General features: G+C 42.5%; 1 protein-coding gene across 1 annotated transcript in view; it reads right to left on the reverse strand.

Moving 5' to 3' along the window:
* Positions 1 to 14,334, reverse strand: part of ZFAND1 (zinc finger AN1-type containing 1) — a 164,597-nt gene that overhangs the window by 66,226 nt on the left and 84,037 nt on the right. Inside the window, exons 4-5 of the mRNA XM_069220416.1 lie at positions 8,623 to 8,750; positions 1,570 to 1,661 (exon numbers count right to left, since the gene is read on the reverse strand). Of these exons, the coding sequence (XP_069076517.1) occupies positions 1,570 to 1,661; positions 8,623 to 8,750 (220 nt within the window). The remainder of the gene's footprint in view (positions 1 to 1,569; positions 1,662 to 8,622; positions 8,751 to 14,334) is intronic.

The following is a 14,334-nucleotide window of genomic DNA, read 5'->3' on the forward strand; positions in this document are numbered from 1 at the left end:
TGCTGTTTAACACTTGGTGAAGGCAGTAGCCTTCCACCACTATAAGGGTAGTGATTTGGGCGCGGCCCCGGTCCAACAAGACCGGAATCGGCGAGACACATCTATGTAATGGCGAACACACATGATCCGTGTTTGCCTATGACAAAAATCAGTATTAGGTATCCAGGCAACAACGTTGATGGGCACTCAGGGCAGGGGTAAACGTCTCTCAACATACCGAGGACTTTTCTGTCCCAAAGGAGGATTCCACTAGTACAAGAAGCTCTTGGCTCTCTGTGTGTTAAAACAAAAGACAAACTAGGGGTGTAACTAATGTAGAAGATTCTCTGTAATCTAGGTCTGTTCTAAGCCCAAGTAACTGGCAATCGTTATGAATGACACTGGAGAGTAAATGGACAGGCACCCTGAATGGAGGGCACTTCTTGTCTCTGACAAGAGGGAGAACCTGGGACCAAAAAAAAGCAGCTTCTGCTGGCAACCAGCACAGCTAGAGCAGCCCAAGTCAGCATGCGAGAAGCATGCCAGGCCACGAGGTGAGTCTGAAAGACAACGCTGAACCTGGCAAACATAAAAATAATAAACAACGTTGGCTTCTTGGCATGTCCACAAAAGCCACACATGGGCATATCCTATTTAGAGCACACCCCAAATACAGCAAATGGTGCAAAAAAAAAAAAAAAAAAGGAGTAACTAAAACACATCTGGACTTTACTACAGAGTAATTGTAGTTACAAAGGACCTAATTTAGATCTCGGTGGATGGCATACTCTGTCACAAACGTGATGGATATCCCGTCTGCTGTTTTACGATCTCCATAGTATATAATGGGATAGGATATCCGTCACGTTTGTGACGAAGTATTCCCGTCCTCCAAGATCTAAATCAGGCCCCAAAATGTGCAATTATGACATTACCACAGACCTAGAGCTAGCATGTAATACTATATAGCTTTGTGGGATGAGCATGAACCCGTACTATCACCAAAACGCCAAATAATATTTGAGCATAGCATTACCGCTGAAACTGACAGTCAGAGACAACGTTGTCATATCTGCCAGGCCTTTACGTTTACATTTTGCTAGGGCCTCGAAGCGAGGGCTAACCAAAAAAGAAAGAGGAGTACGCTAGAAATCGAGCATCATCAAACTTTTTGCCTGGCTCGGGGAATAGAAGCGGGTTTAAAATGTAAGCTGCAGCATCGTGCTGCCTGTCTGAGCTGTGCTTAAATTTGGCAAACACTGGATTTCACCTGCATGAGCTATAATAAATGTGCATGTGCCCAAAAATGAAATACTAGGTAATAACCAAATACTTCAGAATATGACATCCACGAGAGAACCATAAATTGTATTACTTAATCCTTAAAAATACTGCACCAAGCGGGCCCGATTTCAAGATTTTACCCTCAACGTTACTGAAATTGAATTAGTGTTGCGAAGACAAACTTCGCTTTGCAATCCAAGTGGTCACGAACAGCCACGGGCATAAGACTTGAACACCGCACGCGCGCAAGCCAGACCGAGTCCTTCCCAAAGAACACATCCCTCAAACCGCAGACCATCTACTTGCCTATTATGTCTTTGACCAGCTGCTGTGTGGCAGCCATACGAGGCTGAGGCGCGTCCAGCTTCTCGCACTCATGGTCTGACGGATGACGATGTCTACAAAAGAAGAAATACACAGTGATTAGCTGGATTAAAAACGCTGGGTTACCGATTTTGCTCGGGCCATGAAACGTTAGAGAAGCAGAAAAGGAAAACCTCAATTTGGAAACTATACACCGTGTTTACTTTACATACCTCATCTTGTCATTAAAAAAGCATTCATACCATTCCTTTTGGCAACAACAGTTCGTTTCATATTTATTTGTAGGTTGAAAGTCCTACCTTCCTTTCGATTGTTTCCTTTAGTGAGTTCATTACATTATTATTGAGTTTCTCATCCTGGCTCCAGGCAATCAATGATAATTCAATATATTGGGCGGAATATTGATTCAACTCAGGCGAGAAAAGAAGGAGGTTTGATAACTAAGCATTGCCAGGTGCCTAGCTCTCATTGGTGCAGAAAGTGTCATAGCACCACGACCCAGATATGGCTGTCTTTTACTAATAACCTTTAGGAGAGGAGGCATTTTCCTTGCTTGCATTAAGATCCATGGTACCATTGCTGTGCCATTGAGCATTAGACATGGCAGGAATAGTAAATATCAAAAGCCAAAGATGTACAATGACTGGGAAGTTCACAACACAATGTGTATTGCTCCAAGCATTCATACACAGCACAATACCAAAGAACTCATCGTTCTCAAACAAAAATCTCTTCTGACTTCTGAGTCCAGTAGCAATAACCTTCCATTAAACAAGCACTGGCAAAGCCAATAGGTCTTGCTTAGGCAAGCACTACTGGCTTTCCCGATGTGTTTTAGCCATGCTGTACACCAGCGTGTCTGTTGTTCAGCATGGCTAAACGTTAGAAGGTGTAGAGCAGAGTTGCGAGGAGTATTGTAGAGTGGAATGGTCAACAGTGGAGTGAAGTGTTGTACAGAGGTGTGGCAGAGTGTGTAGTACATTGGAGTGGCACAGTGTGGAGCCGCGTAGAGGGCATACACTTGAGCAGCATAGAGTAGAGTGGATTGGTGTGGAGACCATTGGCATAAAGTGTTGCACAGTATGGTGGGATAGAGTGTAGTGACACAGTGCATTGCCACTGAATTCAGAGGCATACCATGCAGCGTCTTCGAATGCAGTGGTATAGATAAAATGGTACATAGTAAAATACAGTGGCGCAGAGTTGAGTGGTGCACAGCAGAGTGGCACAGAGAAAAGTTGTGTAGAGTGTAGTGGCAGAGAGTGGGGTGGCGTACAGTTGTGCGGAAAGAAGTGACTTTGAGTTGAGTGATGCAGCAGGCAGCGGCACTGAGTAGAGTCGAGTGCCATAAAGTGGAGTGGTGTAGAGCACACAGTAGAGCTGAGTAGCATAGAGCACAGTGGCGTAGAGTGGTGCAGAGTAGAGTAGCATAGAGTGGTGCAGAGTAGAGTATAGTGCCATAGAGTGTAGTGGCACAGAGTGCAGTGGCGTAGAGTGGAGTAGCACTGAGTGGAGTAGTACAGAGTAGAGTGCTATGGAGTTCAGTGATGGAGAGTGCAGTGTTGGAGAGTAGAGTGTCAAAGTGCAGTGGGGCAGAGTGGAGTAGAGTGGCGTAGAGAGCAGTGGCATAGAGTACAATGATGCAGAGTAGAGTGCAGTGACAGAGTGCAGCTGTGTAGAGTGCACTGATGTCGATTGCAGTGTTTATGAGTTGAATGGCATAGAGTGCAGTGGCAAAGAGTCGAGTGGCATAGAGTGCAGTGGCCCAGGTTGTTTTAGAGTAGACTGAAGTGGCATAGAGTGGAGGGGTGCAGGGTAGAGTGCAGTTGCGTAGAGTGGCAAAGAGTGTAATGGTGTAAAGTGGTGTAGAGTACAGTGGCATGCATTGCAGTGGTGCAGAGTATATTAGAATGGCGTACAGTGGATTGGCATAGAGTGCAGGGGCATAGATTTGAGTGTTACAGAGTAAAGTGCATTTGTGTAAAGTGTACTTGTATAGAGTGCAGAGTTGCAGAGTGGTGTACAGTACAGTGGCGAAGAGTGGAGCTGTGCAGAGTAGATTGGTATGACAGACTGCCATGGCATAGCGTGAAGTGGCATACAGTGCAGTGGCGTAGGGTGGAGTGGTGCAGAGTGCAGTGGCATGGAGTGGTGTAAAATGGAGTGGTATAGAGTGCAAAGCAGTGGTGAGGTGCAGAGTAGACGGGATTGGCATAGAGCGGAGCATGCATGGTAAGGTAGCTCACTGCCATTAGAGACCACATATTTTCTCTTGAAATGACCATTACATCTGCACAGACATACATGTTTACTAATAAAACTATGCAGTGAACAAACAGAAAGGTGTGGAAAGTGCATCACCTTGTGTAATGATTTTTGATCATATTAAAGTATGTTTCCAACACACTTCAGAAATAACAAAAAATGTGCTTCATTTGTGTTCCAAATTCTGATATGTTCTGAAATACTTAGAAAGTTCACTTAAATGTTGTTCTATGCTAGAGAAACACTCTTTCCTATCCCCTCCCCCAGTATCCAGCAAGATTGCCACATAAATCATCGCACTTTAAAGTCAGAGAAAGGAAAGTTAGCCAGTGCCCTCGGAAGACAGCGCCTGACATTTGACCTTAGGCTTTGAAACCACAGCATATTTTACAACATAAGAATAATATTTAAAAGCCTGTTTATAGAAAGGGAGTTTGTGGAAGAATACATTAATGACGGTTTAGGCAACGGGAGGGACAAACTGAACCTGGAGAGCCTAGAGTAAATAAAGCCAGCAAATAGAAAGCCAGAAAATGTGAGCTAGAAGCCCCAAAGCCAATGGTAATCAAAGGGCGAAATGCATTCCTAGGTCACGTTTCTGAAAGTTCCCAGGATGTATTTAGCAAACCAGACAGCTGTGCTGTCTGAGAGGCTGAGACCTAAAACACAAAGTCTGACAATTTAAAAAAGAGGACGTGGAAAAAGAGTGCTTGTCTCATTTTTAGTGTGCTTTGACTATTCTAATGAAATAGAAGTGTGGCGTTGCATTGGTTTTTAGACTGCACTCTCTTCAAATACTCTGGAAGACGATAGGTGTTCCAAAGTGAGTTTATAAAGCGCAGAAATACACCTTCACTTTTACAGGGTTGACCATGGTTGTGGTCTTGAGCAACTTGCTTCCTAAAAGTATTCCTCTGGAATTCTCAATTTTGTTTGAATAAATGTAGCTACTTTTGTAGCTTTTCCTTATCACCCTCTATTAACAATGTGTCCACGCAATGCTGTCTTATACCCAGCACCAGGAAATGCGCAAGCAGCTGCTTGTGGCAAGACCATGAGTGCATGCGTGTCCCTCACAACTGCTATGGCCCGAGGCTGGATGTATCCTAAGGTCACCAGTCTCAGGCCCTTGGCTCCCCACTACAATGGAATCACAATGCTGCAGCTTTATAATCGACTCTGCTAATGATCTCATTTGCAACTGGAGGGAATCACGGTCCAAGAGTCTGCACTGGAAAAACAGGCAAATAGGTTTTTCTTATGCTTACATAAAGCATTCCTCACTACCTTTGTGCAAAACTCTCCAAGAGGAAAGCACAAAAGATGAAAGTCGAGGATGATAACAAGACACTCACAGAGAAAGAACAGCAGGACTTACCCTTCCAATAAAAAAAACATAAGCCAGGAGGCAGCCAAGACAGAAAGGAAACTCCTGGCCTTCAGAAAAAAGGAGAGGCCAGAGGTCGGGTAAAAAATCCCTCTAATACGCCTTCATACAAACCTCACAAACCAGCGCACTACGAAGCACAAGGTAATACCCTACAACTCCAGACAAAGTGCAATTCTGACAAGCTAGTAGGGGTAATTTGGAGGTCAGCAGCAGTGATAGATAGGGTACAGCCATAATCCTACCACTGGGATACAATTTTCCCCGACAGCAACACAGATTCTCAGAAAAATTGTCAGTTGTGGAGAACCTCCAACTCTAGTTCCAGAGCAACCAGCATGAACTGGACCTGGCCGTATAGATGAGGGTGACAGAATTATAGGCATAGAAACAAGTGGAGATTCTAGAGGCTTTGGCAAAGAACACACACCTCTGGAGCGCCGACTAGAGTCACAGAAGGTGTACATGGCCAAAAAAGCAATGAAGCACGAGGACAAAAGCTATTCTGGCATCACAAGAAGAAAACAACAGAGCAATGCAAGAAGTGCCATCTAACGGGAGGCGGCGAGAACACAGCCGATCAATGTCATTACACATGGTTGGTTCCACAATTTGTATATTGGGTAGAAGACACATGGGAAAAGGTCACATCCTAATTTTAGTAGATTAGGTTTTACGTTAACAAGAGATAATCAGGGTTCCCATTTAATAAATCAGGTAGGTTTCAGACAAAGTAGTATCTAACTATGATGGCCAAATTTAAAAAGGCTTAAAGTAAAGCCTTTGGAATGTCATTTTTGTTATCCATAAGTTACGGTATTATTCACTTTCGAACCTAATGTGGCAAAGTAGCTTCCCCACTTGTTTATGATGAGAAGAGAGAAGGGAGCTCCTAAGCAAAAGTGTTAGAAATATCGTGCACCTAGTCTGGGTGGTTGGAAGCATCAAACTTCAAAGAAAGGCCCCTTCTGTCCCCTCTGTGCTTAATCTGAAACACAAACTCAGAGATGGCATGGATGTCACTGTATCTAAAAGGTTTCGAAGTGCTATCTAAGACCAGAAATTCTGAGGCATGATGAACCCTGAGGAACATGGTTTGACTGGGGTGAATGTTTGACCATGTTCAGCATTCCGTCCATCACTTGTTGTTTTTGCATTTGTCGCCCTAAGTGGGAAGGGTATGCCCAGACGTGGGTCCCGTGCTTCCCATGCCACTGGATTCAAGCTAGCCTGGCTGATGAGGGGTGAAACCCCGAATCCGGTCCCAGGATGCTTGTTTCCAGTCCAGGGAAGACCTGGCCTAGCAGTTCGGGCTGGACTGTTCCCATGGGGAACAGGGTCAAGACTGATTTGCATATGGCTGGGTCCAAACTGGAATGGCATGGGCAGCAAAAAAACGATGGATTAAACCCAGATCTGTGACTGGGGGTGAATGTTTGACTATGTTCAACATTCCGTCCATCACTTGTTGTTTTTGCATTTGGAACATGGTTTGATGTCTGTATGAAGTAGGACAAGATGTAGCCTCCATTGTGGTGACCACAGGAGTAAATACAATACTTTTATGTCATTGAGTATGTAGTCGGATGCACAGCCAGATCTCTAAATTTCAGATGTGAGGTACTCCTTATTCTAGTAAAGATAGCTTCTTACAGCACAAGCTTTGGCTGCATACACAACATGTTATTTATTCAGCAGGGCACACAGCTGCTGCCATGAAACAGTGCCAACCTGAACTGAAGGTTTGAGATGAAGCTTTCAATATAGGGGTGAAGCCTGTGTTTGTGATCTCTTTTAACACTCTGGATGACAAGGTGACTGGGGAGCACACCATTGCGAAATCATATAATTCTCACAATATTTCTGAAGACTCTGCGGGTCCAAACCACAAAAACACTCGTGCTTGCTGTATACTACACTAGGAGCTGTAGACAAAAACTATGTAAAAGATTAGTAGCAGAGCGAAAACATCCATGCAAACAGAAAAAACACAGAAATTGACTAAACGGTTGTTAAAGTAATGTGAGTGGAACGGAAGCACAGAGGAGACAAAAACAGTGGCTGGAGGCGTCATAACATGCATGCTCACCTTGCCATATATATTATATATATTCAGCTTTAGCATACGTTCTAGTACAGACCCATAATGCGTCCTTTCTGATAAATTGAGAATACTGGAAATCTGGCATAGGAGTACTTCACTTTTTTTTTTTTTTTTTTTAAACATTGGATAAGCCGCTAGGTCCTACTTTTTGACTACCAATACAGATCTACTGGCTATGGCAATGCTTTTTGCCTATGCTGAACAGCACTGGAAAAAAAAAAAAGCAAAGAGAAGCATAACAACATGGGCATGCACATGTATCATCATGCACGTGTCTGCATACAACACGATGCAGCAGCCAATTTTTTGTTTTACCACTCCAAGATGGCGGAGCCCAATCTTAGACCAGTAAAGCAAAAAAATATATAGTAAATGTGCACAAGGTGCATTTTCAAAAAGGAGTGTCTGGGCAGCGAACTGTAGCCATTCGGTTCTCCAAAAAATGAAACTATAGAAAAAGGATGCAACAGGAGGGGAGGAACGGTGGACCGTGTGGAGTGGGAGTAAATGCTCCTGAGAATAATGGGCTTCAGTGTAAGGCCAGCAACAGAAGATTTCGGGGGCTTAATCTTTAAAAAAGGAAACATAAGAATAAAAAAAGCAGGCATTCAAAAAGCACAGCAGGACAGCTGGTCGGAGGGAAGCAATGGACGAACATTAGCATGAAAACAGAAGAGAAGTGGGAGGTGAATAAAGTGGCACACAGGGAGAGAGAGTAAGAAAGCACATGCACTCCGATGAAGTGCTAAAGGCAAAAGAAACAAAGTAGTTCCCTGAATGTGAACAGTGGAAGGATAAAAGTCATCCAACCAAAAGGACGGTTAAGTGGATATACTCCACAGGAGGGAAAAACTCAAGAAGTTGAAGAAAAGCCATCAAATAAGAAGAACGCAAATAAGAGTGACAGAATGCCAGCAATGGGCTAGACTAAAACCCACTACAGATACTAGTAATGTCCACAAGGCATTTTAAACAACAGAGAGCTAAAAGCTATCTGTACGCGAGACATAAAAACACATTATGAGACCTGCTCGAGTGCTAACAATTGTGCTGAATTGAAGTTGGGTTATCTGGCAGAAACAGTGTTTGCCTTACTGTAGATATGCCTTTGCTCTACACTGTCTGAACTAATATTGAATCTCTAAAAAAGGTAAATGTGTATTTTTATCTATGGACAAACTAGCCTTACTTTTTCTTTGCTGGCTTTTTTTTGTAAGCAAGGAGGCAATACTTTTTACAGGTGCACAACTAAATGGAATTACCATTTATGACTGCTTACCCTAGACAAAAATGTTTCTCACAGCTAGGACACACCACTGCCATTAACTCCTTTGCTTTACAGCCCTGATATGTACATGGATGAGAGATGTTTTCTCCTGACTTCACAATGGTGGTGCTTATGGTAACCTGTGGATTTGAAAAGAAAATCCAGTCACATTCAGTTATAAAATATATGTTTATGAAAGCATGCACTTCGTAATAGTCTTCTGATCATATTTTCACTCTGATTATATTATTAAGAGTGGACAGGGAGATCCTGTTCTTTGCCACTATTACCTAATGTCACTTGCCAGGTAACAAGAAAACAAGACCAATGTGGGTTCTTCTTTTACATTGGGTATGATTTTGCGGCTTTATCAGATTAGAAAAAAACTCTGCGCAGTAAGAATTTTCTATGCAGAAATATCAAATAGACATTTGGGACAGTGTGATATTTTACAATTGCATAATATGCTCCATCAATCTCATTTAAAAACGTGTGATCCCACAGTTAAAACATGTTTAATGCCAATAACATTCATAAAAATTAAGACGTCCAAAAGCAATCTCAAAAAACAATAAAAACAAAAGTGATAAATGTCAAAACTATGTAAACAGTAAGAAGTTGAGTTTTGAACCACTATATTACAATTAACTAATGTAAGCCCAGAAGTTATTTTTGTAACTCCAAGTTTAGTGATTTATTAAAACATGTATGAGAATATAAGTCTACTTACAGCTATAAAACATACATAAAAACGTACATAAAAGTTACTTACCTTTAATTTTTAAAGCATCTTGAGCCTATTCTAGATTTAAATGCTGAGCTTCATGTCACCATCTACTAAATGAGCTAAGAAAATGGCCATTTTCAACGGATACAGTTTTTGGCAATTGACAATTGAAAAGTTGGCATGACCCATGATGACATCAACTAGAAGCTCACAATACACGGATGCATATGTACGGCTGTGAATGAAAATCAAAAAAGGAAGTATAACACTCGATAGGCAGGGATCTCCCAGACACAGCACATTTCAGAAATGGATGACGATCAGCAAAATTAATCTCAGGTTACGGTCAAGACAGGCGCAGTTACCAAAAGGTATTTTGGCTTTAACAAAGATACAAACCTACAATCTTTCACAAAAACTGGACAGTCGGTGCCCAAACTGTTAGAAACTGGCAGAGAAACATTCCGGTGCCACAGGGATGTTGTTGGCCTTGAAGCATATCATTCTCTCAAGCCATTTGCAACAGAAAGAATCCTCACCAGTGGAAACTCACGAGCCTAACGAAAAACATATGGTGCGTTCCCCTGCGGAGTCATCGGCTGATTCAGTCCCCAAAAAGGGACCGTTCATTAACCCAAAAAGAATGAGGGTTGACACCTCAAAATACGTGATGCCGGTGAACCCAAATGCGACCGAAATATAGCTAACCCCTTTGGCATCGAAAAATGCTAGGCTCCAAAAAATGGATGCATGTGAATTTAAAAAAACAATTGACACAGCCAAACACGTCTTTAAATAAGGTGTGAAAATAAGGTGTGAAAATCTGGAGAACGAAGGCAACTCCAAGCAAGACTAACAATGAAGAAATGCGTACAAAAAAACAAACAAAATAGGGAAAAGAAATCAAGCCAACAAATACAAAAATAACATGAATGCGATAGAAAAGAAAAAGCCAGCATTCGCAGTACTACATTTGGGGAGATGGGGTCATAAAGGGAAAGTTCAACGATTTTGTGGACGATTTTGTAGATGATGCATAAAACCCTTAAAAGGCTGTCCATGTGCCCATCCTGATATATGAGAATCTGCTACATCTGTGTCCTTGATTGCATACTAGGTGACGAACTAAACGCAATCCTATATTATACCTTGCATGGTGTAGAATGCTCTCAACCTCGTCCCAGTCCCAAGAGAATAATTATATCCAAAACGTCTCATAATACATTGTTTTCTCAGAACACCATTCAAATTTCTCACCATATCTCTCTGTACAATTACTGTTTATTCTACCTATTCATCACTTACTTTCACTTTTGATACTAGTCAGACTACCCACAAATATTTGTCTAAAGCTATCAGATATTCCCATTCCTACAATCTGTCATTCCTAACTTCTTCCCACATACTCCTAAACAACTATGCCAGCACCAACAATGTATTCATATGAACTGTGTTCCTAAAGAAGGTCTCATCATACCACGTTGGTAGGTCCACTAATGCTTCCCATTCTGAAATTGCTCATCACATTATTAGTCATGAATTCATAATCTCGGCCTTCTTTGTACCTCAGATTTATGGCGTATCACGCTTTCCCAATCCATCACTGACTTGCTGGTAACCTAAGGCTACAAGATTATAAGGGCACTTAAGACAACATAAACTAGGGAGTGGAGCTGCTGTCTCAAACAAAGGCTCTCAAATGCAGATTACACTGCACCACAGCATTTTACACTTTCAAACCTCTTAAAATTGTCATCACCAGGCCCTAAGTCTACACCATTGAAGTACATATTATCTATTACCCATCTGAAACTCCACCCAATTACACTGGCCGGTTTACCAAATACTTTACCTTGAGCTATATGGTATTAGCCAAATCATCGTTCTTGGGCATTTCAATGCAGACTGGGGCAATGCTCAGTGCAAATCGCATGCCCCATACTGCAGTCAGCATTCATCCACGAGCATTCCGTCTACCCACCAAACAATAAAGGCAGCATACCCGACCTAACTTTTGCAGACATGGACACTGTCAGATGCTTCCTACCTTTTAGCCATTTACTGTATAGGTAATTTTCACATTCCATTCAACATCCGTGGCACCACATTATCTATGCTCATAAAGATTTATACCATGAAAAATTGGACCCATAACGTTATTCCCCTCAACTCACATAACTTAATTTTTATTGCAGACATCAGCCACACTGTAAAGAATTACAATGACATTAGATGTGAAGCATCCCTATTACATTTAGGCTTTGGGTAGCCTTGAGCAAGATTCTTAGAGATGGAGAAGGAAACGACCTTCTATGCTTGGTAAGTGAGCTATGGAGAGAGCTGTATGGTATTGGAGATGCTGATCTATGAAGGCTGCGGCTGTCCACACAAGCACAATAAGATATGGGGAAACTGGCAAGGGTATAGCAACATTGTTTTGACACATTTCTTCTAGCACATTTGATCCAACCCAGTTCCACCTTTGCAATCCATACACTCTTCCGCACTCTCTGAATGTGAGGAATCCCCTACCTCTTTTACTTACAAGATAAGCTCCATTTGTGTTAAGATCAAATCTGATCACACCATCAATGGTTATACTCCTTACCAATCCAAAAACACTTGTTACCCCTTTATTACCAACAGCGTATACTCGATCATGAAACACTTCAAACTAACAAATGATTATCTACAGGACTTGCCAGCTAACAACAATAAAGATAACTTTAAAATCTTTGAATGTGACTGGCATTCAAGGACTAATTCATCTCTTACTAAAGAAACTCTCTGAATTCTCTATAAACGGGACACATTGCTCCTTTTCTTAAACAGACTAATAATGCGTTTTCTGTCCAGAAATCATGATAGAGACAGTTACACTGAAGATCCTGGTTGACATGCAGACCCTCGTTTACTCATTCTTCTCAATCTATTGGCTCCTTTTGGCACAGTTGTTCTTCACACTGATATTCAAAACCTGCAATGCTGCATGGACTTCTTTGGCCCCCATCCTGTGCTAGTTATGTTCCTTTCTCACCAATCGGCATTCTATGGCTAAGACTGGAAGATTTTGTTTTTATCAAAGTCTTGTGTTATTTCCCCTTCATTAATCCCAGTATCTGCTCTGTTCAACCTGTACATGGTGGTGCTGACTGAGAATAAGGGATTATCCAACCATTAACAGGCAAACATCACACAAATCGAACTAAAACCATTAACCACTGAGGTCTTTGAAACACTCCACACTTGAGTGCCACATATTTCCTAATGCGCAGTCCACAAAATGCAGAATTTCTTCTCATTTCGTCCAGCTATAGAACTAAATTTTACCCCTTATCATTAGATATGTTGAAAACTGAAGGCTTCTTTGTCTTCATTCTACCACAGTAAAATTGCTTAGCATTAGGTTAGATTCAAAGCTCATTATCGTCTGTCACATTAATCAGATGGCGAAGCTTGCAAACTTATTTCTATATTCCTTTGACAAATTAGGCACCTAATTTAAGCGGCCCTCCCACTGAAAGCAGTGCAGGCCCTTTTTGTCTCCGGACTGCACTTCATGAATATTATTCTAGCCAGTGTTTCATTATCTACAAACTCATACTCTGGCGGTCATTCCGACCCTGGCAGGGCCGGCGACCGCGGGAGCACCGCCATCAGGCTGGTGGTGCTCCCAAGGGCATTCTGACCGGATTCCGACCCCCATACCGCCATCCTGTTCCTGGCGGCTTTGGCTGCCAGGAACAGGATGGCGGTATGGGGTGTCGTGGGGCCCCTGGGGGCCCCTGCAGTGCCCATGCCAATGGCATGCAGGGGCCCCCGTAACAGGGCCCCACTGAGAATTTCAGTGTCTGCATAGCAGACACTGAAATTCGTGACGGGTGCAACTGCACCCGTTGCACCCTTTCCACTCCGCCGGCTCCATTCGGAGCCGGCATCATCGTGGAAAGGAGTTTCCCGCTGGGCGGGCGGGCGGCCTTCTGGCGGTCGCCCGCCCGCCCAGCGGGAAACACAGAATAACCACGGCGGTCTTCTGACCGCGCAGCGGTATTCTGGCGGCTCCCGCCGGCACCGCGGTTACCGCGGCCGGCGGAGTCAGAATGACCCCCTCTGTGTCCAAACTTACCACTCACTGAAAAATGTTTGGTTACGTTACCCCTATGCTCTGCAATGGCTACCAATAATTACAAGACTTACATAGAAGTAATGTTCGCTCACTTATAAGGACTTACAACACAATATTAACAAATTCCTCTCTAGGCTACTGACTATTTCAGGCACTCAAACACTTTGCCCACGCTGCTGTTAGCACCTGGAACGCTCTTCCTCTGGGCATATGAACTAAGCCCTCCTGTCTCATCTTTAGAAAACACTTAAATACCACATTTCCGGTCTCCTCTTGAATTAAAGCGGGCTCCCTTTAAAGGGTCTACAGTATTGGCCTTCCAATCTGCTATGTTGTTAGAAGCGCTGATATTATATGTAATTTTGACCTTTCGGCACAGTTCCAATTCCGTACATTAACAGACTTCCATTGTAATGTTTATCTTGTTTAATGTGGTGTAATACAAATAAGGTCTTTATAAAGCCCCTTCATACTCTTTGGGGTGCAAAGTCAATTTATAAAATTATCAAATACAAAATAAAAAAAGGACTAATAATGGGCATCGATTTAGTGATCATTTATTGTGTAAAGATAGCTAGAAAACGCTCTTCAAAATAGGTGCAGTATGGTTCTGCCTAGAACTACCAGGGAGCAGGCATTCTGCTGTTATGTGGACCAGTTAGAAAAGCTTGATGAGGCCAGGTAAACTGAATTTGCAATGCATCCAGTCAAGACTGGACTAGAGCTTTATCAAACTGAGAAATTAAGATTCCATTCAGATATGAAAGCAACGACTTCAACATTTTTAGTCATAAAAATAAACTGTAGAGGGCTTAGGAACTTGGGGCCAGATGTAGGAAACGTTTAGCGAGTCGCAAACGGCAAATCTGCT

Source organism: Pleurodeles waltl, chromosome 2_2, assembly GCF_031143425.1.
Source record: "Pleurodeles waltl isolate 20211129_DDA chromosome 2_2, aPleWal1.hap1.20221129, whole genome shotgun sequence".
Classification (NCBI taxonomy): domain Eukaryota; kingdom Metazoa; phylum Chordata; class Amphibia; order Caudata; family Salamandridae; genus Pleurodeles; species Pleurodeles waltl.